General features: G+C 23.5%; 2 protein-coding genes across 3 annotated transcripts; both read left to right on the top strand.

Moving 5' to 3' along the window:
* Positions 1–7,804: 7,804 nt before the first annotated feature.
* Positions 7,805–23,033, top strand: Bma-unc-82 (the record flags this gene model as incomplete). 2 transcript variants are annotated; one of them, XM_043073248.1, is made up of 38 exons in its annotated part: positions 7,805–7,934; positions 8,712–8,845; positions 8,980–9,100; positions 9,313–9,464; positions 9,592–9,777; positions 10,138–10,270; positions 10,390–10,523; positions 10,654–10,763; positions 10,882–11,029; positions 11,110–11,268; positions 11,414–11,565; positions 11,878–12,031; positions 12,383–12,556; positions 12,817–13,041; positions 13,359–13,451; positions 13,667–13,852; positions 14,224–14,394; positions 14,674–14,796; positions 15,214–15,368; positions 15,540–15,718; positions 15,891–15,964; positions 16,228–16,292; positions 16,703–16,822; positions 17,484–17,530; positions 17,741–17,800; positions 18,082–18,173; positions 18,372–18,457; positions 18,682–18,757; positions 18,935–19,029; positions 19,375–19,541; positions 19,694–19,756; positions 20,068–20,199; positions 20,431–20,591; positions 21,377–21,473; positions 22,032–22,152; positions 22,323–22,472; positions 22,617–22,720; positions 22,921–23,033. In XM_043073248.1, 38 exons carry the CDS (start codon positions 7,805–7,807, stop codon positions 23,031–23,033), a joined length of 4,842 nt encoding a protein of 1,613 aa, XP_042929182.1. The 2 variants fall into 2 exon arrangements, with proteins under 2 accessions (XP_042929182.1, XP_042929183.1); XM_043073249.1 differs by lacking the exon at positions 16,703–16,822.
* Positions 23,034–25,717: 2,684 nt separating this feature from the next.
* On the top strand, positions 25,718–26,425 carry Bm17894 (Uncharacterized protein; the record flags this gene model as incomplete). Its single annotated transcript, XM_043073247.1, has 2 exons — positions 25,718–26,183; positions 26,280–26,425. 2 exons carry the CDS (start codon positions 25,718–25,720, stop codon positions 26,423–26,425), a joined length of 612 nt encoding a protein of 203 aa, XP_042929181.1.
* Between the last annotated feature and the right edge of the window lie 572 nt (positions 26,426–26,997).

The following is a 26,997-nucleotide window of genomic DNA, read 5'->3' as shown; positions in this document are numbered from 1 at the left end:
TTTTCTTTCCTTCGGTTTCTCTTTCATCATTTCTTTTTTGAAAAAAATTATTTATATTATCATTTTAATAATTTTAGCATCATTATTTTTGTTCAAAAAAAAAAAAATTCAAAAAATCCGAATTATTTAAAAAATTTCTTATTCCAAAATTTTGAATCACTTATTTCAAAAAAAAAAAAAAAAAAAACATAGAAATTATAATTATTGTATTTCAATAAATTATTTACCTCTTAATCAAAAAATACTTTTTACTGATTTGAAAAAAAAAAAAGGATAGGAAAAAAGAAATTAAAAAATTATAAACAGATACAAATGATATTTCGCTGACGAATTAAAAAAAAAAAAGATGACATTTAAACTTATAATAAACAACAACAAACAACAAAAAAAGACCCTAAAAAATTTGTTTTTATTTTGATAAATTTTGTACTCATCTTTTAGGTAAATATTTTAAATCATATAAAAACGATTTTAAAATATTTAATTTAATTTTGATCATTTAGTGGTAAACTGTAAAATCGTTACATAATTTACCTAACAGATTACATCCAATGATTTGTTTGAATTGAAGTAATAGACGGAAAGTTTTTATCTGAATAAATCATCCCACTAGTTCACATCGCACGACAATTTTATCGTCAACAATTGCTACTTCAACAAACATATATATATAACTATTATTGATCATAAAAATGTTACATTAGAAAAATTTTCACAATTTATTGACTCATCATAATTTTATTTAAAAAAATTTTTATTGCTATCTTAATTATTTATATGCTTATTGTATGTGTGTGTGTGTGTTTTTTTTTTTTTTTTTTTCAAAATTAACTAATGGAAAACAAATGAAATGTTTGGTTTGTTTATTTGTCTTTTTTTTTTACTTATTTTATGGTGCATTTTGTTTATTTTGTTTATATCTCAAAAATCAAGGACAGAAATGAAAATTTTCTGAATATAATTTAAACATAGAATTACGAATAATCAATTTGATTATTAAAAACGCTTGTGTAATTAAAAATGTACTAAAATTTGATTTATGCTTTTTCGTTCATATCTTTGTTAAAAATAATAGGAAATATTTTTATGTATTGGAAATGAGAAGAATGATTATCATTTTTCGTTAAATAGTTAAAAATTAAAAATAAATTTAACTTTATACTTTCTTAAAAAAAAAAAAAAAAAGAAAAAATAACAGTTGAATAATAAAGAGGAAATATTTCTTCGTTCATTTAATCGTCGTACTTTTTTTTTTCTCATTTCTCCTCATTCTTGATCAGCAGGAAAGGTACGAAAGCATATTTTTCATTTTTTCTTTTTTTTTTTGTCTTTCTTTTTTTTTTTTTTTTTTTTGAAAAATAAATAGATCATTCTTGTTATAATGTGCAAATAAAATATAGCATATTTTTTTAACTTATAATTGCATTAAAAATTCAATTAAATCAATCACAACAGAATAATCTTTGGTTCTAATTCTCTTTTAAATTAATATTTTATTTTTTTCTTCAAAAAATTTTTTGCAATTGAGCTAATTATTTTATTTCAAGAATATAAAACATCTCAATTAGGAAATAAAAAGAAAGAAAAGAAACGTATTTAATAGTTTCAGTTACAATAATTTTTCGCATAAATTCTTCGTAATACAAAAGTTTCTATCAACCTGAAAATTATATTGAAATATTGATTATATTGAAAGTTATACTTTAGGTAATCTTTATAAAGCAAGGATTAATTGATTGTTTGGTTGACTGATTAATCAATTAATTAATTAATTAATTCTTTTGTACTTGTAATTTCATCCAATAAAAAATGAAGCAGAAAATATTAACAACAATTGTGAGGATAAAAGAATTATCAATAAAATTGAGAGTATAGCAAATTGACGAATAAACGATTTATTGTAATTATTGTCAGCATATTGGCTATCCGATTGCTGATAAACTGGTAATTATTAGCCAATTCAATTGATATATTTTTTTTTTTTTTTTTTTGTTTACGTTTATATTTAAAAATTTTTTTGATAAGTTTATGTTTATATTTATGTTCTCATTGTTTACACTACACTTATTAATTCATTAATTTATTTATTTTGATGCAATTATCGCAATTAGAATTATTCTTGCAATGCCGAAAATTGTTTCTCATAATTTGCATTAAACATTTACAAAAATAAACTTATTAAAATTTAAATATAAAATTTCAAATTTTGAAATATTTGAAATAAATTTTTCTATCATTATTTCGTTAATACTGTGCAGTTGTTCGATAAGATACGTTGTTTCGCCATTTGCTCTTCAATACGCTGTAAATATTTCCCATAAGCTTTTAACTTTTAACTAGTTAGTATCAATTTGAAGAGAATTTAAACTGTAATACTATTTAGTCTAAAATTTACGCTTAGGAAAACAAAAATATCTGATTAATCATATCATTTATTTTTTATTTATTTATTTATTTTTTTTTTTGAGAAATTTTTGTGATATACTAAATTGTATATATATATATATATTTTTTTTTTGGATTATATTACCTTATTCAGATTCATTAATTAATGAAATTGAGACAAATTTAGATAAAATTTTATCAAAAAACATCTAAAATTTACATCCTAGATTACAAATCTTAATTATCATATGAAAATTTGAAATGATGTTATTATTTCTTAACTTTATGCAATAATATTTTGAGCATATTATTTCATTATTTGTTATTTTATTTTATTTCATTTCTTTGTTTGCAATTAACTTTTTTTTTGGCCGATATTTTAAAATACATAATAAAACTTCACCTTATTTTAGAGCTTTCTTAACATATCCTATCACATATAATTATCATATTTCCGGATTATAATATGTATTAAATCCGGAAAATAAAAATCATTTGCAATAATTATTGTTTCCTCCTTCTCTCTGCCTCATTTCAACAAAGAAAAAGAGATTACTATTCGAAATTACTTAATGAATACTTTATTATACCAATTATTCAGTCTTCAATTTTTTCTAATCCATTATTGTACAACATTCTTTGATCATAATTAAACAATTTTGAAGGAAGAAAAAACAAAAACAAACAAAAAATTGAGTAAATTAAAGTATTTTTACTGTTAATTTTTGACCAATTATTAAATTATCAATCATTTCTTATCCTATTATCATCATAGCATAAAATTAAATTATTTTTCTTCCTGTTATCACCGTAGCAGAAAAAGAAAACCAGAATTGGATATGATAAGATAAATAATTTATACAGTTATAAAAAAAAAGTGAAAAAAATGAAATAAATAAACAAAAAAAAGTTCAATATTCACTGCTAATTTCCAAATCATTTTATCATATCATATTTGATTTTATTTTTTTATTTTTATTTTATTTCATTTTTGATATTAAAATTAATGTTGAAGATGGAAATTTCAAAAATTTTTCAAACAAATAAAATTCTAACTTTCACTTAAACATGAAAAATCACATTTTTATGACGATAACTTTTATTTTTTTTTTCTTTTCTTTTTTCTTTTGAATAAGCAATTTGGGAGGTTTTTTTTTTCTCCGTTTTCTTTTCTTTTTTTTTTTTTTTTGTTTTGTATTTTTGTTTTTGTTTTTTATTTTTGAGCGCAGCTGCCAATAATTGATGTTGATTCATCGCTTCAAAATGAGCTTCACAAATGTATTGCTTTCCAATGAGTTATTGTGATATCATTTGAAATTTTTAATTCTATAACAATTTTGCAATTTAATTAACCATTTCAAATTTTTATAGAAAATAGTTATTTTAAAAAAAAAAAAAATGAAGTGAAGAATTAGTCATTTACATATTAAAATTATTGTTTTTAATAGGTAATTAAGAATTTATTGCTTATTTTTTCAAGCTTTGCTCCTTCATAATATTAAATTTTACATAAAGTTTTTTAATTGGTCTTTAAAATTTTCTCTTTCATTTTTTACACAATGTTTTTTTTTTTTTTTTTTCGAATGATAAATAATTAAGAAAGACATATCTAAATTTGTCTACCCAATTAAATTAATTCATTCTTCTATAATTCATTTCTAATTATCTGCAAAATAAGATGTTTAATTTTCAAAAAAAGAAAGAGCACTAAAAAAATTTTTGAAAAAAATCGAGCGAAATTTATTGGATATATAAAGGCGGTATATATGGATAAAAAAGCCGATATTTTCTCATGAAATTTGTCAATATAAAAAAAAAACGAAAAAAAAATTCTTTGTATCATTTTTTTATTTTTTCAAAGACACAACAAATAATACCATAAACTTAAATTTTCTTTTTTTTTTTTTTAAATTTTTTTTAGCTAAAATTTTCTTGCAAATTATTTACACATAACGCTTTTTCGAATGATAATATAATTAAGCAAATTATATCTAAATTTATTTATTTAATTTGCTTAAATTAATTCATTCTTCTATGATTTATCTTCAACTATAATTTTTATGATTTATCTTTGATTTTAATTCTAAAATACTCTTATATATTGCTAACTTTATTATTATCTATGTTTTGTGGTCTGAAAATTTAAAAAATAAAAATAATTAATAGAAAATAAGAAATGTTATTTCAGGATTCATTATTTGTCTCTTTTTTTTTTTTAATAAATTAATTTATCAGCTGATAAATTTGGTTTTTCTTTTTCTATTTTCGTTCCATTTTATGATTACGTTAGCAAAATTGTAAAGCAAAAAAAAAAAAAAACTGTGATTGTTGAGCACTTATAAAATTTATTATTTAATCAGATCATTGAAGTAATTTTCAAATTTTATTTTTCATCATTTTCATTTTTCTATTTGAATAATTAGTAAGAGGAAAAACAGAGAAAAACAAAGCGCGGAAAAGAAAATTTTTATCATTTTAAACACTGATATCTTTCAATTATTTATTTATTTTTCTTCTTACTAAATATTAATTTTTGCTGATTTTATTTAAATAACAATAATTTTTCTTTCGCGTATTTTTCTCATTATGTCGTCAAATAATTTTAATTACATTTGATAAATTTCTTTATTATTTATATATTTTATTTGTAGTTAAATTTCATTTGTATTTAATTATATTTGGTAAATGATTATGAATGATTTTTAATTCTTCAAGAGCACTGTTCGATGATCATTTCTTAAAAATTAAGCAATTCTTTTTTCCTTATATGAGTTACATTATAAACAATACAGCTGAAGTAAGCAAATTTAGATATTAGTAAAAATATATATTGTATAATTAAAATATAATTAGGTTTTTGATTAAGAGAATTTAATGGATGTTTGTTGCTAACCAAACCTTTTTGATTAATATAACTAATCTAATAAATGGCATTCAGCAATGAAATGAATGAAAATGATTATAATATATTGGAAATGAACTTGCAAAGCTAATAATTCTTTGTCTTTTTTTAACCATTCATAAACATTTTAACACTACTTTCTTTCTTTTTTTTTTCTTTTTGAATTTTATTAAAAAGCAACCATTTCTTTAAAAAAAAAAAAAAAAAAAAGGGAAAAAATTTACAACTTTAGTTAATTCATTCAAAAAAAAAAAAAAAAAAGAAAGAAAGAACATATAAATAACACAAAAAAAGAAATTTATTAAAATTTAGATCAACATTAAATTTATTGATTAATTTTTTGTTCATTGTTTTTTTTTTCTCTCATTTTCCTATTTCTTTTTTTCTTTGTTTCCGGAAGAAAAAAAGCAAAAAGCACACAGAAAAAAAAAGAAAAAAAGAAACTGTTCCTAATTTTTGAAAAATTTAAATCAGTTTTAACTTCCTCTTTTTCTTCTTCTCCTTTTCTCATACTTTTTCATCTATTCCTCTTCATTTCTTCCTCTCACACTTATTGATGATCTTAAGCTATGCTCTAGGATGAAATAAACATAAATCATATGATTCAGGCTTGCACCAAATGCTCTAACGGCTGTTTCAGCTATCCATTTCATTATCATTATTATTAGTACTACTTATTGTGTACGCATGTTCCTGTATTTATCTATGTGTGTGTGTGTATGTCTGTACGCGTCAAGTTATGTATCTATTGACATGTTATTTTCAAAGATATATTTTCAGATTATAAATTTCATTTCATTTAAATCTCTAAATTGCATCCTCATTTGCATATATGTACGCTACTTATTGTGTACGCATGTTCCCTTCCGTATTTATGTATGTAAGAATATTTGCATATTTATGTGTGTGTGCTAAGTTGGAATAAAGTTAAGTTATATATGTATTGATATGTTATCTTCAATGATATATGTTTTCGTCTTGTAAATTTCATTTTATTTATGTTTCTAAATTGCATTTTTTTTTTTTTTTTTTTTTTAATAATTATATTCTCATTTGCATATATGTATGCAACTACATATCGTATACATTAACGTTGAAATGAAAATTTATATGCAAATTACTTGGATTAAACCTTTTATTCAAATTTTTTCTTCGGTTACTACTTTTGCTAATTTCATTTTAAATTTGTTACGCTGCTTAAATCATTATTTATTTGTTTGTTTGTTTATTTATTTATTTGGTTAATTATTTGAATTTGATCACTTTTTTTCTTTTTTTTTTTTGCATCAAGATCAATAAATGAAAAATATTTTGCTGAACATCTGGATTACAACACTTTGCATTTTAAATCATTTTTATCTTTTATCATTCCTTTAGGCAATTGAGCATCATTTTAAGTTCGTTTTCCATTCTGTTATATAATTTTGTAATCTTTTCTCTCTCTCTCTCTCTTTTTTTTTCCTTTTTTTGTTATTTAATAATAAGAAGAATAGGTGGGAAGCAAAAATGAGAGGAGGAAATTTTCTTCTTTCTTCTTCTCTTCTCCGATTTTTCCCCATTTAATTTATCCAATTTCATGTTTATTTTAATATTTTTTCTTTTTCATCATTGATGTTGCTAAAATCAATAAATATTAGGATTTGTAAATAAATTGCATTTTTCAAAATAATCACAAGATACGAACAAATTGAATTTTTCACATAATATAATTTTGTGAATGTTTCATTAAATTTTTAAATAATCGTAGGATTTTTGCAAACAATCTAAATTTTGAATTTTGCAAATAATTCATATATTTTTTATCCATCATTTTATTACAAACCTATAAAATTCCCTTTATTTTATTTTAGTTCTATTTTTGTTGTTTTTTTTTTTTTTTTTTTTGTTATTTTTGCATTATATTACCGCTAATTAATTTTTTTCATTTATCTTTTTCTCACTTTTCTTTTAAAATATATTTCATCTAATTTTCTGCTTTCCTATCATTTCATTTAAATGTTATTGCATAATAAATTTGATTAGTACAAAGTGATTTTTTATGATATAGTATAAAACATACCTGGTTAAAAAAAAAAAAAAGAAAAATCAAAAAAAAAAGGTTAAAATTTTTAACTGTTCAAACTTGTTTAATTCATATAATTATATCATCTTTCATTTAATTAACGTTTTTTTTTTTTATTGTTTAGATTATTGACAAAAAAAAAAACGAAAAGAAAAAAGAAAGCAATAATAATACATAATTACATTATTATTTGTTAAAAATTACACATATAAACTTAAATGTTATGTAATAATTGCGTTAATTACAATTTTCTTGATACTCTCTCTCTCTCTCTCTCTCTCTTATAAAAATTTAATGTTATGTAATAATTGCATGAATAATAGTCTTTATTGTTACTTCCTTTCTTTCTCTTTTCTTTCCAAATTTTCAATCTTTTTTTTTTTTTTAAATAAATTTTAAATCTTTTTTTTTTTTCTAATTTTACAGACGAATAACCGCATTGGTAACAAGGCGGTATGACGATTGGTACAGGTAACATTGGATCACGTAATAGCAGTCGTAGTACAAAAAATGCAAAATATAGTACAAGTAAAATTCGTTCTAATCAATATGGTAGTGGCATTATGGGCGGAAATTCTATGCTTGGTAATTTTTAATTTTTTTTCTTTTTTTTCTCGTAAAATATTAGTTTATAACTAATTTAATTAGAATTGAAATAAAAAAAATTGATATATGATGTTACAATGAATTTGGAAGAAATAAAGAGCTAATAGATAAATATGGTTGATAATAAATATTATTTAATTAACTTCAATAGATTTAAATTACTAATCTTTTTCCCTTTTTTTTTTTCTCTCTCTCTCTCTCTTTGATATTAAATTAACCTATATATATATATATATATATATATATATTTTAAAGGATTTCATGATTTTGTAGAAAAGAGAACTAATTCGCTGAAGAAAATATGAAAAAAAAAAAAAAAAAAAAGAATGTATTTCGTTTTCAATTGCATAATTTTGATTATTTGTTTTTTCTTTTTTCATTTCAAATTTTAAAGTTTGAATGTTCTAATTTCTATCAGTAATAAATACAGGTATAACTTTAGTAACGTTCATTTATTTACCTTTTTTCTTCATAAGAATTACGACATTTTAATGGTAATAATTTTAATACATTTTAATAATCATAATTAGCTAAGCAAAAAACAGGAAAAACCACATATATCGGTTCCATTTGTTGTAATCTCAATAATTTTTTGGCATTTTTCTTTTCCTTTTTTAAATTTTTCCTCCTTAAAACAATGCTAATAATAATATTAGTATTAGTACTAATACTAATACCACTATTATTATTAATAATGATAATAATAATAAATGATAATAAAAATGTTGAGACGACTGTTTATTTTATTATTTGCAGGAGGTCAACCATTATGTGGTTTACCGGGAGGATCAAAAAGCGAAATAAAGCATCGTTTTGAAATTACCAAAAAACTTGGGTCCGGTACCTATGGTAAAGTATCACTTGCTTATGATCACAAAACTGAACGAGAGGTTTTTTTTTCTCTCTCTCTCTCTTTTTCTTTCTGTTCCATACCTCTAATTTTATTTCTAGTTTATCAAAATTTAAATTTGTAATTTTCGTTTGTTTGTTTGTTTTTTTTTTTTGAAAATTTGAGAAATTTCAGGTAGCTGTAAAGCTTATTAAAAAGAGTGCCATTGAAAATAAGCAAGATCTGGTAAGAATTCGACGAGAAATAAGAATAATGTCTGCATTGAATCATCCTAATATCATACAAATTTTCGAAGGTTTCTTTTTTTCTTTTGTCAAAATAATTTTTTTTTTTTTTGTCGAAAATTTAAAAAAAAAAAAATTAAAAAAGAAAGGGAAAAATGTTCAGCATTTTTTAAATGCTTAATTTTAGGCTCTTTCTTTCCTTAAATATTTAACTTTAAATTATTGCAAGTTCAAAGTAAATTAATATATAATCAAATTAATAGAAAAAATAAATAAATTTCAGTATTTGAAAATAGGGATAAAATAATACTCGTTATGGAGTATGCAAGTGGTGGAGAATTGTACGATTACGTGAGCACATTTGGATCTCTTCCGGAACCGGAAGCTCGCCGTATTTTTCGTCAAATCACGTCTGCTATTCTTTACTGTCATAAGGTAACACTTTTTTAAGCATAAATTAAAATATAAATTATATAGTTTTTGGCACTAAAATATTCCAAAGAATTTGCTGCTATTTTTTTCTTTTTTTTTAAAAAAAAATTATAATTTTATTAAATTATAGCATAAAGTGGCACATAGAGATTTGAAGTTGGAAAATATCTTATTGGATGCGGATAATAATGCAAAAATTGCCGATTTTGGATTGTCCAATTATTTTTCCGACAAAACACTCTTGAATACATTTTGTGGCAGTCCACTTTATGCTTCTCCTGAAATCATTAATGGTACACCGTATAGAGGCCCAGAGGTTTGCATATTTTGCTTGCTTTTCGTTTTGTTTTGTTTTTTTAATTTAAATGAAACTTTATTTGTTCATGTATTTAATCCAAACTTAATTTATCCATTTATTCTCACTGTAAGTGTAAATTTAAATTTTTCTTAAAAATATATTTTTTCTCTTTTCTTTTTTTGATATTTATGTCTTTTACTTCATTAACATTATAATGATATGTATGTTTTATTTTCATTTATTAAGTGGAGAAGTATCTTGTAGTCTAAAAAAATTTTTTCATCAGTGTAAAATTTGAAAAAGAAATTGTTGAAAGATTGTGAAATTTCAAAAATTCATGTATGCTAATTATGATAAGTTAAGAGGATAAAATTATAGGTGGATTGTTGGAGTTTAGGAATTCTTCTCTATACACTTGTTTACGGGTCAATGCCATTTGATGGTCGTGATTTCAATCGAATGGTTAGACAAATTAAGCGTGGCGCATATTTTGAGCCTGATACACCATCAAGTTTGTTTACACTAATTACTGTCCTTGTTTGATGTTTTTTTTGTTTTCTCCAATAATTTATTTTTTATAAACGAATTAGCAAATAATATTATAAGGTTTAAATTATTTTTTATTTCTAGCTGCCTCAATGTTAATTAGAAATATGTTGCGGGTGAATCCAGAAAGGCGAGCAGATATTGATGAAATTGCTAGTCATTGGTGGCTAAATTTGGATGAAAATATGCCTGTAATTCAAGAACTTCCAGAAAATCAGGTTTTAAACCGTTTAATTTTGTAATTAACAAAAATCATAAATAACACATTTTATATTCCATATAATGCTTATAGTGATTGGTGAAAAAAAAAAAAAAGGTATTACATAAAATTACAAATTTAAATTTTAGATTATCGATCATACACCATTAACAGATCGGGCAGAAACGATGGTTGTGCAAGATTTAGCCGACGAAGCTGATGTATTCATGGATTTTGGACATTTAAGTCCTTCAACTAGGTTCTCTCCTTTTTTTTTTTTTTTACTTTATCTAATTTAAATATTTTTTTAGATCCATTATTATAACGATTGCATTCTAATATATACAATTGTAAATTATTTTCAAATATTTTTGCAGACTTAAAATTGAGGAATTTCGAAGACGACGTAAAGAAGCTGAAGAATATATTGAAAATTCACCAATAAAACCACCAAAAGCACGACGAACAGATGGCACCGAAATGCCAACACTTACAGCTGCAGAAAAAAGTTTACGTTATGATCCTGTATGTTTATGAAATTTTTTTAAATAATTTTTTTTTGCTTTGTTTTAATTTTAAAGTATTTTTTCTCTTATGAATTTTAGCGATTAAATAAGGAAAAAGAACAAGAACGAGTATCAGTGGATGAACCGGATGCATATTATGAACCATTGGAAAGACTTAAAAGATTGGAATCAAGATTACAAAGCAAAGATAATCAGGCACATATTACGGATAACAAATTAACAAATATTTCTAATTCAGTGAGAATTTATAGTAAATAATTTGATTTTTTTTCTTATTCATTCTTGAATTTGAAAAAAAAATCATTTTTTTATGAAGATAATAAAATTCAATTATTTGTTTCTTTTTTTTTTTCCTTTCAATATTTTGCACTTTTTTTAATAGAATCAGGCAAATAAAGAAATTCGTCGATTCAAGCAGCCATCATTGGGAACTGTTAGCGGATGTGACAATAGCAGTAGCAGAATGATAATCAAAAATGAAAGATTGAGTCCGGAACAACCTGATGATCCGGTTACTTCAAATTCTAAAATTAGGTATGAAATAATGATTGTCATTATCTATTTTATCAATTTGAAAGATAACATTATTATTTTCCAATAACATATAAAAAACATTCTTCAGTTTGCTTCTAAAATTGCTAGAATTACGCGTCAAAAAATTTGTGTTTATTCGTCTTTTTTTTCGTAGCAAATTTAAAAAAAAAAAAAAAAAAAAAAAAAGAATTTAAACATTAGCTGATTTTGAATGTTTTCATGAATGCCTAAATTTATTTTAAATTAAATGATTACAAATGATTTTTATTTTAAATTTTAAATGGACTAATTTTTATGCTATCAAATTTTCAGTGTGATATCAACCGGTGCAAACAATGAAACTTCTAAACCTTCATTTGTTCCATTGAATTCTGAAAGTGTAATTGCAGCTGCTAAAGCATCTAGGAAACCATCAGCTGAAACATGGAGATTAGAGATGGATTCATTGAATATGCTTATGAATCAGGTAGGTTTCTTTCCTTTTTTTTTTTTTTTTAATTGATAAAGTTATATTAATTAAATTATAGTGGAAGAAATAGCTTTGAGAAAATTTTCTTCAGCTATTCAAATTATCTGAGAATGTTGTGTTATTTTATTGTAAAATATTATTTATATGAATTGTTATAGTTATCATACATGTTTATTTCTCGAAATAAACAAATCCAATAGACAATTGCGGTTTTTAATACTTATCAAATTATCTTATTTATTAAAATAACACAATGTAATTATTTAATTTTTATCATTTCGTAGTTGTGCTAATTCGAATGAATTTTATAAATTCATTGAAAATAACTGAATTTATTTTGTTTTATAGGTATTAGAACAAATGGAGAAAGGACCGGTTAGTATGACATTAGTTGCACGTATCAAAGCTCATCCATTTTATGATTCACGACCTATGGTAAAAGAATTATTGGAATCAATTATTGCAGCACAACCGCCATCTGTGCAAAAGCAAGCTTCGAAATTAATCCAACAACAATCTCAGGTCTTAAAACAAAAAAAAAAAAAAAAAAAAGATGAAAAAGAAAAAATCTGAAAAAATTTGAGAAGAATAGAATAACATACAATTTTTTTTTTTTTTTTTTTTTACACAGTTTTAGTGTTAAGATAATAAGAAATAAAAAGGACAAAAAAAAAAAAATATTCCATTCATTAGATTACTAATTGTTATATACTAATTATTATAATTATTTCAATGATTTATGTAATAATTAAATTATGAAAATAAATTTAATTTAATTAAAGGAATTAATTAAACGACAAACAGTTGGAGGAACAACAACATCAATTGGTGGTGGAATGGTAGGAATAACGGGAAGACGAAGTAGTAAAACATATGATATAGGTACAACTACATCACCGGTAAAAATGGATGAGAAACGGATAACCGGAAAATATCAATCAAATGGTATAGCACAACGTAATGGACAAATGAAAAATTTTGGTGAAAGACCATGGCATAGTGTAGAAGTAATTATTTTAAAATTATAATTAATAAGCAAAGAAAAAAAAAAAGAAAGAAATATTTCACTAATTTTATAATATCTATACATTGATATATTTTTTCCTTTTTTTTTTCAGGTTCTTCATTTAATTACGAATAATTAATTATGAAACCATTAAAACTTTTATATAATTTCCTTACGCTGGTAATATTAATTAATCATTTCTATATAATGAAATGAATTTCATTATTGCTACTGTTTTTTTTTTTTTTTTTTTTTTTTTTTTTTTTGTTTCTAATTAAATTTTTATTGCAAAATTTAGTATTATATTTATATTTTAAGGTTGGTTTTGATCCGGATGAAGATGTGGAGCATAATGTAGGAACACCACAATCATTCTCTCATAATGATGAACTTACAGAAGAAAGTGTTCAGGTTTTTTATTTTGTTTTTTTTTTTTTTTTTTTTTTTTTAATGTTTTGTTTTTTAATATTTGATTCATTTTATTTTGATAACAATGAAAAAAAAAAAAGAATTTTTTTTCGATAATTTTAAAAGTAAACATGATGAGTTTTAGCGAAATTAATTTATTAAATGTTTATAATTGATAAGTTAAAAATAATGATTTTTGACTTATCAAATTATTTCAGGATACCTCATTTGAAGATGAAAGTGATGGAGAAATTATTCTTGATAATGATAGAAATCAATCTAATGCAAATTCACGTGATCGTGATGAAGCATTGAAGGAAAATGATGAATGCAGTGATGAAGATGATGAAGAGGTTGAAGAAAGTGATAGTGAAATTGATGAACTTGGTAAAGAAGTGGAACAGGTAGTTTGATTAGATGAAAGCAAAGCTTATCATATTAAAATATCATAATTATCATATTAAAATATTATAAAATATGCAATTATTTTTATTAATTCTTCAGTTACAGTCAAGATTTTTTTTATTTCATTTGTAATTAATTTATATTTGAGTTATCTGACTTGTAGTGCAAGAAGAAAGAAAGAAAATGATGAAAATTTTAGGTAAATTCAAAATGATTATTAATTGATTAAAATTATTTGTCAAGCATCTTTCAAATTATCAATAGTCTCTAGTAAAATAGGTGGCAAATACATTTAATAATTGATATTTTTTGTAATTTACTTAAATAATATTTATTATTTGAAATATGAATTTATTTTAATTATTTTAAGATTGAAGATGAAGGAAATGGTTCATATCGTACAGCTATATCAGAGGAAAATCTTGGTGATTCAGGTGAGCATAATCCACCACCAGATCCACATATGAAAAATGTTGCACCACAGTTTGTTGATGCATTCGATCGAGGCTTAGCAAAACGACAAAGTAAAGGAAAATATCAGGTTTATAAAATTAAATTTTTATTTCATTTTATTTTTTTAGACAAAAAAAAACAAAAAAAAGGAAGACATTGAAATATTACTAATGTTAAATTAAATAAATTTAACCATTAATTAAATTATTATTCATTTATAAAAAGTATTGGTAATTTTGATAAGAGTTTAAAAGATTGAAAGAAGCAAAAAGAAAAAAAAAGACTAAGATAAAAGAAATGAGAAAATATAGATTTTTTTTCTTTTTAAATCAAATTATTTAAATAAAGAAAATTATTTGGATTGTAGCATAATAAAGTAGAGTTATACGGTCGTGGTGTATCAACGGAATGTGAAAGTCCAACCTTACCACATCGACGTATCGGTGGACCCCAACCAACCGTCGAACGTTCCTTATTCCTCTTTGATAAGGCACTTTTTTTTTCCATTCTTTTATCTTTTCTTTTTTCTTTTTTTTTTTAAAAAAAAAAAAAAGTTTTTCTTATTTTATTGGTCAGATTTTCTATATATATTTTATTAAATTTTGAATATATTATATATGAAAATTGCTAAATATTTTAAACATTCTAATAAAAGTGCATAGCAAATATTCTATTTATTTTTTTCCTTAAATAACTCAAGATTTAAGATCCTCTCTCTGATTATTAATACAGTGCTTTTTTCCTTTTTTATTTTAAGTTGTCTTTATAATTTTAATTTATTTATATTAATTTTTTCATTTATTATTTTATGAATGAATAATATTAATAAGTAATATATTTCATTCATCAAATTTTTAAATAAAAAGAAAAGAAATAATAAAGAATAAAAATAATTGTATTTTTATAGGCAAAGAAATATATTATGACATATCCAAAACCGATTGATGATAGCGGCGATGATATTCCGGGTAGGCTTGGCAAAAAAATTGTCAAAAATTGGCTACGAACACAGGATCCAGATGTTATGGTTACAAGCACTGAAGCATCAGCTGAAGTTGCAAGGTAATATTTAATTTGTTAATTTACCCTTTTTTCTTTCTTTTTTTCTTGTTTGCTTTTGAAATTTATTTAAGTGATAAAAGTTTATGAATAATTTAATAACAGTAGTAGGTAGCAATGCTAATATAATAATAATAACAATGATAAATGATAATAATGTTGATAAATTTGCAGTAGAGTTTGTTCGGTACCACCAAGGTCACCACCAAATGTAATTAAATTGGATAATGAAGCTTCTGAATCAGAAAGTGATGAAGATGAGGAAAATGAAGAGGATGAAAATGAGGAAAGTGATGAAGAAGAAAGTAGTGAAGAAAGTGAGGCAAACAAAGTGTTATCAAATAAACAATCAGGTATGTATATGAATATCATTTTAGAAAAAAAAAAAAATTAATTTAAAATTTTTGTAAGATAATTTCAAATGTTAAAATTTATAATTTCTTTGCATTTAATAACATTTAATTATTTGCTACAATTTTTATAGTTTGAAATATTGCTAAAAATTATTGTTTTTCTTTTGTATAGTTGAAACTGAAAAACGAAAACCACAAGCAATCAATTTGGAAGCAAATATTGTAACAAACGATGCAAAATATCAGGTATTGTTGAAGCATTTAATATTAAAAGAACAGCAGTAAAAAAAAAAAATTTGCAGGTAATAATTATTAAAAGGAAAATGAAATTCCACTAATTTAAGACTATAAAAAAAAAATGAAATTGAAATGTAACATGGAAATAATTTTATGAAATTACAAAAATTTCTAACTGATCAATTTTGGTGTTTCTTGTTTTTAATAGGAAATCTATTTTTTTTTTTTTTTTATTTTTTTAAATGATTATTAAAACGAAATTGAAAGTTAAGGATGAATGTATTAGAAAGGATGTACTATCAACGACAAAAAAAACAAGTAAACCAATTAAATTAGGGTTTGTTTCTTTCGCTTATCTTTCAATTAAAAATTTTTTTTTCTCATTTGTAAAATTGAAATGATTTCTTTTTTTTTTTTTTTGTTTCATTTAATTTCTTATTGTTACTGTTTAATCATATTGAGCATGCATTCAACAAATTCATTCATTTCAATTATTAATTGATTTTTAATACACAAAATATTTTTGCTACTTACATGCTTATTACAGCTTCTCAAATAAAATTTATTATTTTCCCCTTTTATTTATTTGTTTCTTTTTTTTTTGTTAATGTTTTCAGCAATGTGCTATTCAATTGCTTATATGATAAAGATTGATAAGCAACAAATGAAAAAAAAAAAAAATTTTTCCGGTCAATTTTTTTTTCCCTTTTTTTTTTTTTAATTTTTGATTTTTATGCTAACTTTTAGTAATCGGTCATTAGCTATGCCATCATCAAATGATGGAGCTATCTCATTTTTACAACGTCATAATTGGGATCGTCGACGACGAAATCGTACCATTGATGTTTCCGAAAATGTTTTGAAGAGGTAAGATTAGCTTAACACAATGCTTTTTTTTTTTATTATTTTTTCCTTTAACAGTTTGTAGTTTTGTCAAAATATTTAATAATTGTTAATTTTAAAATATTAAATTTTGCAGTGTGTTAGAGTTGCTAATTAATCAAATCAACTAATTGGTTAAATTTGGTTGAGAAATAAGAAAATGTGCTTTCAAAAGTGCATTTATGCTCAATTTTTGTAATACATGTCAATATGTTATTGAATTGAAATTAAAGGTAATAAACTTAACATGCATATCGAAAGAAAAGAGTGAAAAAAAGAACAAAAGAAAAAGTTATAAATTAAATGTTGTTATGAATGTCTTTTTTTTAACAAATAAAATTAAAAAAGTTGGCAGTAAAATAATTGTGAATGTAGGTTTTGAAATTGTATTGTTTCTGTAATGTAATTTTAGTTAATTTAATCGCAAATAATTTTAGGAAGGATCTTAATTTGAAAATTATCAGTAGATAACTATTTTCCATGATCAAAATTTCATTGTTTCTCTTGAACCATAACTTGATGATTTATATAATGAAAACTTTAAAATATTTTATTTCTGGTAAGTTTGGACTAAAATGGAATTTATATTTTTTTTTTTTTAAACAAATGTTTTTCTAATTTTTTCAACTATTTGAAATTGTTTTAGCATTGCTGATCATCGTGACGAAATGACGCCTAGCCGATTAACTACTGGTAATTTCAAGTTAAGCAAAACTAAAAAATAATAATAAAATATTTCTTTTCGAAAAAAAATTATTTCAGATTTTAATTATTTGCAATTATTATTGACTGTGTGTTTATTTATTGATGGAATTTTTATGGTTGTAGGAGATAAAAGCATAAAATTAAATTTTAACTTTTTTTTTTAATTTTACTAACTATTGAAATTAAAATTTTTTGCAGGTCATACAATGGCTGTAACAAATAATGATCCCGTTGGATTATCATGGACTCGTACATCAGGTATATTCATTTGATCTGATTTAGTAATTATTGATTGTACTTTATTATCCAATTGATCTATATCTAACTGATCCTTTTTATTTTTTAAGTGAATTAAATGGCAAAAATTTTGACCAATGCATATTAGCCTAAATCAATTTAAAAAAATATAAGTGTAGCAAAAATTTTTGCAAGAATTTTTTTTTTTTGATTTAATGAATGCCTAATTTCAGGAGAAATAAAGATTCTTTAATGGATGTCTAATTTCAGGAGAAAATTTTCTATTAAAATAAATATTTCAGGATATCCAAATTCAACTATTTATGGACAAAATACACGTTATAATAATGACGAGAATTTTAAAAAGACAACAGAAAAAGATACAGCTTCACCGGTATCACTTAATATTGTTCATTTTTATACTTTACTTCATTATTATTATTATTATTATTATTATTATTATTATTATTATTATTATTATTATTATTATTATTATATTCAGTCACTTTGAAAATAATATAAATAATATTTTTTTATTTTTTTTGCAAATAATACAAAAAATATTTTTTTGATTAATTAATTTATTTTTTAGGGATTAAATTATAATTTGTATGTAGCACGAGATGATAAACGAAAGTCAAAATCAGCGCATGACCTTTCACCTGATCGACCTGATTTGTAAATTTATTCATCATACTCTCTCTAATATTACCTAAATATTTCATTAAATTTTTTATTTAAAAAAAAAAAAAAGTATTTTGTATTGGATTAGGTTATATTATTAAAATTGAGATTCTATGTGGATGAAACAATGCAAAATCTATTATTTCATTTATTGAGCTGAAAAAAAAGAAATTACCTTTATTTGTTAAATTTTATTTTAAAACTTTAAAAATTTTTAGATATGCTGGAACTACTACTAATGTAAGCAAATTTGCTACACCTGGTTCATCTAATATTAATCGTTATGATAATGAGGTTTTGCATTTTTCTTCTTTCTTTTAATCATAAATATTGTTTTATGAAAATAATAAACTCTTGCGATGTAATATGATATGATATCTTATGATATACGATATATAAGATGATATGATTGACGTGATATGATATGATATTTGAATGAAATATTTTCATATAATTTTTATTTATTTGCAGTCATCAATACCTCAATCATGGGCATTAGAGCCAAAAAGATTTTATGTGTATCAGACAAGAGCTGAACGTGAAGCTGAAAAAAATACAGTTGTTAGGTAATTTTGTTTACATTTCTTTAATTTGTTATCAGTGAAATTTTAAGCTAAAATTTATTTTTTAGTGATATTTTGATTAATACAATTATCATTTATTAGAGTTTGATAATTTATTACTACTAGGATTATTTTGCTAATGCTAAAATTAGCTCAACATTTTTTAAATAGTATTCATTTATTATTCCTAATAAATGAATTTTTACTCTTATTTTCTGTATCATTTAGATTATTTCATAGTCAAGTTAGCAATTAATTTATCATTGATAAATGTAATTTAATCAACATAAAGAATTATATAATTTAATTATACAATTGGAAAAAATAACAACAATTCTTTTTTCGTAGTAATTTACATCCTTCATCAACGTATCGTATGACGGGTTCTTCATGGTACAATGGCACATCAGCAGGTAGTAATTATCCAATTTCTTCATATACAACTGATTATAAATCTCGATATGATGAAAATTATTTGTATCGACGAAACAACACCTATGATACTGATAGTGGAAGTAAGTTATTTTATTTGTTTTTTTATGAAAATTTCTTAAAATATTTTAATGTATCAGTAAATAAATGAAGAAATTCTTTTATTTCTTTTTTTCATTTTTTTTTTGAAATCTTTTTTTTAAAAAAAATTTATTTTTTTTTTTGTTTTTTACAGCTACACATAATAGTGAAATAATGCCTAGTATTCAAAATCAAACAAATCATGAATCATCAAATGGTTATTTTCTCAGTTTATTCTTTTTATCATTTTTATGATTTTAATAAGCTGAAATAAAACGCTCTTCATGCTTTCTTCAATTTTTTGAATTAAAAAATTAGGCAGTTTTTTCTTTTGTTTGAAAAAAAAAACGATCAAATTTCAAATTAATGATAGAAATAATGATTATATTTTAACACTTACAATGAATAACAAATAATGAATTAATTTAAATGCTTTTATTAATTCTTAAATTTATCTCTTGAAAAAGTTCTCCTTTCTTGATATAATTTATTGCTTTAATTTAAATTTCATTTATCGAAATATTTTAGTTGGTTCACATCGTTATCGACCAGTAACACGTCATATTGCGTCAGTTCTCGGTGATTCAACACGTCGCATATATGGTCGTTCAAATAGTATGGAAAGAAGTGCATTACGTCAAGATGACATTGATTATTTTGGTTTGTTTTATTATTTTTTTTTTTTCAGAAAAATTTTATACAAAAATTAGTTATATGAAGTCAAGAACGACTGAATTTTTTTTTTTTTTTTTATAATTGAAATTAATATAATATAATTTATTACTTTTTCTTTTCTATCACTTATTTTATTTAATAAATTATTATTTACAAAAAATAGACAAATTTGTTGTTACATTTTTTTTTTTTTTTTTTTTTTTTTTTTTTTTATAGGTTTTCGAAATTTCATGACAACAACATCTGACTTAAATACTGGTGATAAGGGTGAATATAGTTATGTTAATTTTCACGATACATCATCTATTCGAGGATCAACACCGCATGAACCAGATCACAACAAATTGCCAACACGTGGTATTTTAAAAAATAAACAGGTAAATTTCATTTAACTCTTTTTTTTTGTTTTGATTTAACATTATAATATTTCAAAGCTATTTTAAATTGCAAATTATACATACTGCATGAGATAGAAAATTTTGTATGACTTTTTTGTTTCTGCAAAAAAAGAAAATGTAAATAAAATAAATGACGAAAAAAAATTTTGAAAAAAAAAAAAATTACAATAGAGTAATTAAGAAAAATCAATTAGATACATCAGATTAGTTTGTTAAAATAAAACCTTCAGTATGTCAGTGGTAGCGAAGCTAAAAGTACGACAAGATTCAGAGTTTCCTTTATCAATGATCGACAACCAGATTATTTGTAGCATAGGCAATTAGCTATTGTCTTTTGTAGAAAATCATCCTATAATCTTATCATTATACTGTTTTTTTTTTTTATGCTTTATCTGTTATTTTGTATAAAATAGAATTTGATGATAAATTAACATTTATGAGAATCTTTTTCATTTTCATAATATTTAATTAATCTAAATATTTAGACATTTAAATTCAAAATATTTAATTTATTTTTTCTTTGTCCTAGTTTAATTAGCAATTGAATTGATCATGATAAATTGTATTAATTTGTATAATTGTATTTCAAATTATATATAATTCAGTATAAAGGTATAATTAAATAATAAATAATGTTATCACTGTTCTATTATTCTGTATGTGCGCTTCTTAAATAAATAAGTAAATAAATATAAATATACACATATTAGTGAAAATTTTTAAATGAAATAAACAAATTTTATATTATGTTCAAAATTTTCTAGAATACAGAAAATGATAGCCGTGCATCAGCCGAAATATCATCTACGGGAAGCAGTCAAGGAATAGTTGGAGGAAAAGATCAAACATCTACAACTTCTGGTATATTACCTACTTTTTTTTTTTTCATGAAATTATATTTGGTTATTGTATTATTTGCTTTAAATAATTTAAGTTCTTTTTAAGTGGTATTTTAAATGTTTTCTATAGCACTTATTTGTTTTTAACATAAAATTATGATTAAATAAGGTTAGAATATAAATTAAAGAATAGATATTTGAATTGTTTCTTTGATATATCTTTTTTTTGAGCAATTTTGAAGTTTTGAAAAAGTTTACGGCAAATAAAGTCTTCTTAAAAAGTCATTTATTAGCGGTAAAAAAAAGTGCATTAATTCAACAGAAAACAAATATTTCAAATTTAGCAAACAGATACTTTAAATGTTGGAATTAATTTGCTTCAACAAAGAAAAAAAAATCAGGAAAAAAATAAAGAAATGAATATTATCAATGATTTCACTAATTATGCGCTGATATTGTTAACAATATTTGTTATGAAAGTGTATTTTACAATAATTTGTTATAGTTTTGCTCTAATTTTATTTTAAATTACATTTTACAATTATTTTTTTTATAATTAAATTAAAAAACAATATTTTAGGTAAAATTTCAAAGGATGAGCAATCAAAAGCTGCTAAGAAACGTTCACTTTTTTTGGCACTTGGAAGACGACGAACAACAGAAATGCGCCTTGGGCCAGATGGTAAAATTACAGTTGCAGGGTTAGTCATACATATTTGTATTTTAAAAATATAATTGAAATTTATTCTTGAAATAAAATGATAGTTGATGAATTAGTAATAAATATTCATTATATTTAAATATGTTCAAAAATTTTCTTCTTTTTTTTTTTTGTTGTTTGCTTTTTTCAAATTAATAAATGACATTTTAGATTGGAAACAGATTTTAAGAGACCATCATCACCCATTGATAAGATTAAATCACTTTTTCGAAAAAGTAAGGAAAGTGTAATTCCATCACCCTCTCAACATGCACATCTTGATTATGCTAATTTTCCAACAACAACAACAACTTCAGCAAGGTATAATAATATAAACAATTAAAACAATTAATTTAGTTGAAAATTTTTAATCGATCATTTCTTTCTTTTTTTTTTTGTGTGTTTGTTTATGTGTAAAAATTTGAAAAATTAAATTATAATTTTATTATGCAAAAATTATTTCAGGTATGGTTTTACGGATAAAGTTTATGGTGTATATCCATCATCTCATCTTGCACCTACGCTTATTACGCGTGATCCATTTTCATCACAATATAGGAAATATACGGGTAAAAAAATTTCATTTCAAATTTTATAAAAATAAACAAACTTTTCATTTTTAAATTGAATATTTCAATTTGAAAATCTAATTTTAATGCTAATTACTTCATATTAATTATAATCATTGATATGTGTTTGTGTGTGTGAGAGAGAGAGAGAGAGAGAGAGGGAGGGAGAGAGATCTGCAATTGATTAAAGTTTATTTCAGCTGCTTTAACAACACCTGGATCAACTGGTAGTAATTATAATCGATATAATTATACGACTGGCACAAATGATCGAATGTTACGTCATTGGCATGAAGATCCTCACATATACTGAAAAATCTAATTATGTATTAAAATTTTTATCATTTATCACCTCTACTTCTACAGCCATGGCAAAAATTAAATATTTTTCTTTTTTCCTTTTCTCTACCAAGAATTTTGACCATTTTTTTTTTTTTCATTATAAAAAAAAGTTGAAAATTCAGCTATCACAATTTTTTAATAATATTTTTTTTTATTTCTATTTACAAATTTTTATAGAAGCCAAAAATTTTTTGTTCATTGAATTTTTTTTTTTTTTTTCTGCAATTTGTTTGTAAGAAAAATTTTCTTTCCTTTTTTTCCACCACCTAAAACTCCTTAAAAATTCCTTAAAACATTTGAATTTATTTCAGTTAACCTTTTAAAAACTTAAACATTTTCTTCTCATCCTTTTTTTTTTTCTTAATATTCTGTGATATGATACTGAATAATTGTATCATGATAGTGCCCAATTTTTTTTAAAAAAAAAGTGTTTTGTAACTCATTCAGTGATTTTTTAAAAAATTTGATTGTAAATCTATTTCCTTTTTTTTTTTTTTCTTTTTTTACTGGTATTAAATTAATAAAGCTGAATTATGCGTTTATCATTATACAAATGATAACAACAAATTCACTGTAATTACACTTAATATACTTTTTTTTTCCTAAATTTTCGTTTACATAGCAATGAGAAATATTTTTGATTACTTTTTACTTTAATTATAATCATTAAAATATGCTAATGAATTATAATGAAATTGTAGTAGAAGGATAATAGCAAATAGAAGTTGAAAAATACTGAAATAGTACATTTTACATTCATTAAAATAATCCGTTTATAAACAAAGCTTAAATTTAATACTAATCATCTCTCGTGTTCTTTTTTTTTCTTATAAAATTCAACATTATTTGTTAAATTTCTTAGTCAATATTTTCCCAATTATCTTTTTAAAGTTTTCATAATTCAAATTAGCAAGTAATGACAATATTTTACATAGTTTTGGGATGCTAAAAAAAAAAATGCAATGACGAAGAGAAACCAATGCTTATCCAATACTTTATTTCAGTAATTTTAATTCAATTTTCGAACTATTTCCTCAATTATTTTTCAAAATTTTCAATTTATTTAGAAATTATGTGAGTAAATTATTTACTTTTTTAGGAAAAATGAATGACAAACGTGCGATAATAAATTGGCATTAGAAAAAAGAATTAGAAAAAAGTTTACAATACATTCCGATAATTAATTTTTAAAAACTTAAAAAAGACTATAGCGAATGAAACAGCATCAAAAACTTGTAATTATTTAATATCTACCAAATTATTAGCTTAAGGGTAAGCTATTGTCAACAACGAATTTTTGTTACTTACTCAAATTATAGTTGAAGATATTGTTTTTTTTTTTTTTTTTTTAACGGATATTGTTACCACTGAAATTTGATAAATTTTAATAAAATTGTATGCCACTTATAATTTCTATATTAAAATAATGAAAAGTAGAAACGAGTATAAAGAGAGAAAAGAAAATAGTAAGTAGACAATACGGTCGGAGTAATTCATTCCGGAAATAAATTGCAGAAATATCAAAAATATGAAAAAGATATGAAAGAAAAAAGAAGAAAAAAAACGGGAAATTTTATAATGAATATGATACTTAATTTTAAATATTAATTTTGATTTAATCATTTTTACACATATTTATATATTATCTTAGTAAAATTATTAAAATTATACAACTTTTAATTACACCTATTTATTTATGCTTGCAAATTTTTTTGCATAATTTGTTGATACATCCAAATTTAATTGATTGCAAATTTTTTATTTTTACCATCAATAAGCTTTATCTAGTGAAGCATAAACAATTTTAAGCATTCAATGGAGTAATAACTTTAAATAAAACTTAATTTTATGTTGTATGAAAAATGAATCATATTAACGAATTTTATTCAGTTTGTGCATTTGGCACTATTGAAATGCGAAATATTTTAGAAATTTGAAATCAGACTAATTCATAACTCGAGTTTAAATTTTTATTCTTTCTTTGCCATATTATATGTTTAGCAATTTAATTAATTTTTGATGAATAAATTAACGCATCTTTCTTTTTTTTAAATCAAAACGTAAATGTTTGTTAATTCTAATTTGTAAAACTATAATTCTTTAAAAATTTTCATCATATACTGCATTAAAATAGAGTAAATGAAAAGACTGCAGTAAGTGATGTCGAGAACAAGCTCGAAATTCCACTAGAAATAATCTTTGTACCGAACAATCGAATTTAGCAAAAGGTCAAATTTAAATCAATGTATTTATATTTAAGCAAATCATGTTAATCATTTATTGTAAGTTTTATTGTAATTCAAATTCCTTAATGACTCATAGATGGTAATGTGTTAACAAATTCCCATGCTAATCTGTCATATTATCTAATGCACATCTGTTCCAATCCTTTGTTTGTTATCTAATTCCGTTTACAAAAACTATCTTTCCCATAGCCTTCCATTTTATCAATCGCTTTATCTCTCCACCCTCAAATCATCCTATATAAGGGCAATTACCACTCCACCGCAGGCAGTCTTCCCAGTCTCCCCGTTGCTTAGCTCATCCTCCTCACTAAATTGTCCTACTACTGATTGCTTGTTTGGTTTAATTACCCAAGATTGAGCTTTCGTGTGCAAGTAAACCAACCCAATCCAATACAATCACAACAAATTTATGGTGCCACGAGCCGGGAACATGTCATCCATCATCATCAGAACCGCAGACCAAACAAAACGAAGATTGTGTGAAGTCCTCAACGAAATCAAGCGTCTGAACTTGGATTCGGTCGACCAAATGACAACAACCGACGAAACAATCCGTCTTCATCAGGAACGGAGAAGGATCACCCAAGAAAAAATCATGCATATCCAAATATACATAGGGGCGTTGGAATCGGTCAATACAGAGTGGAAACAATTCATCCAGCAGATTTCGGTCTCAACAAAAAGAAAAGAAGAAGAAGATGGATACCTTCAGATAAACGACGATGAATCAGGTATTACCAACTTAATTTTACAAGCAAAACAAACTGTAGTCATTTTAAAAATGTATCAAAATGATTCGGAGTTCATATTACAACGGCTAAATCAGCCTATGGTAAGGGAGGAAACAACTCAACCCAAGGAACCCACACAAGCGGGTAAATACCCTACAGTAAATCTCCCACAACTACCACTGCCCACATTCAGTGGGAATCCAAGACGCTGGAGGGAATTTTGGAATAGCTTTGATACAGCTATACATCAACAAGCAATTCCCGATATCCATAAACTAAACTATCTCATCACATGTCTCAAAGGAGATGCCCTCCAAGCTATCAGAGGTTATGACATAACTCCGGAGAATTACAGTATCGTAAGAAATGTCCTCGTGGCACCATAAATTTGTTGTGAATGGTTTGGATTGGGTTGGTTTACTTGCACAATTGAGTCGAGTGCTCAATCTTGGGTAATTAAACCAAACAAGCAATCAGTAGTAGGACAATTTAGTGAGGAGGATGAGCTAAGCAACGGGGAGACTGGGAAGACTGCCCCCGGTTGAGTGGTAATTGCCCTTATATAGGATGATTTGAGGGTGGAGAGATAAAGCGATTGATAAAATGGAAGCTAGCAAGAAGGCTATGGGAAAGATAGTTTTTGTAAACGGAATTAGATAACAAATAAGGATTGGAACAGATGTGCATTAGATAATATGACAGATTAGCATGGGAATTTGTTAACACATTACCATCTATGAGTCATTAAGGAATTTGAATTACAATAAAACTTACAATAAATGATTAACATGATTTGCTTAAATATAAATACATTGATTTAAATTTGACCTTTTGCTAAATTCGATTGTTCGGTACAAAGATTATTTCTAGTGGAATTTCGAGCTTGTTCTCGACAAGTGACATAAGGAAAATTGGAATACAAAACATAAAATTAATTTTTAATTGCATAAATAAAAGG

Source organism: Brugia malayi, assembly GCF_000002995.4.
Source record: "Brugia malayi strain FR3 genome assembly, contig: Bm_v4_ChrX_scaffold_001, whole genome shotgun sequence".
NCBI classification, from domain to species: Eukaryota; Metazoa; Nematoda; class Chromadorea; order Rhabditida; family Onchocercidae; genus Brugia; species Brugia malayi.
This window is presented reverse-complemented; position numbering and strand designations above follow the sequence as displayed.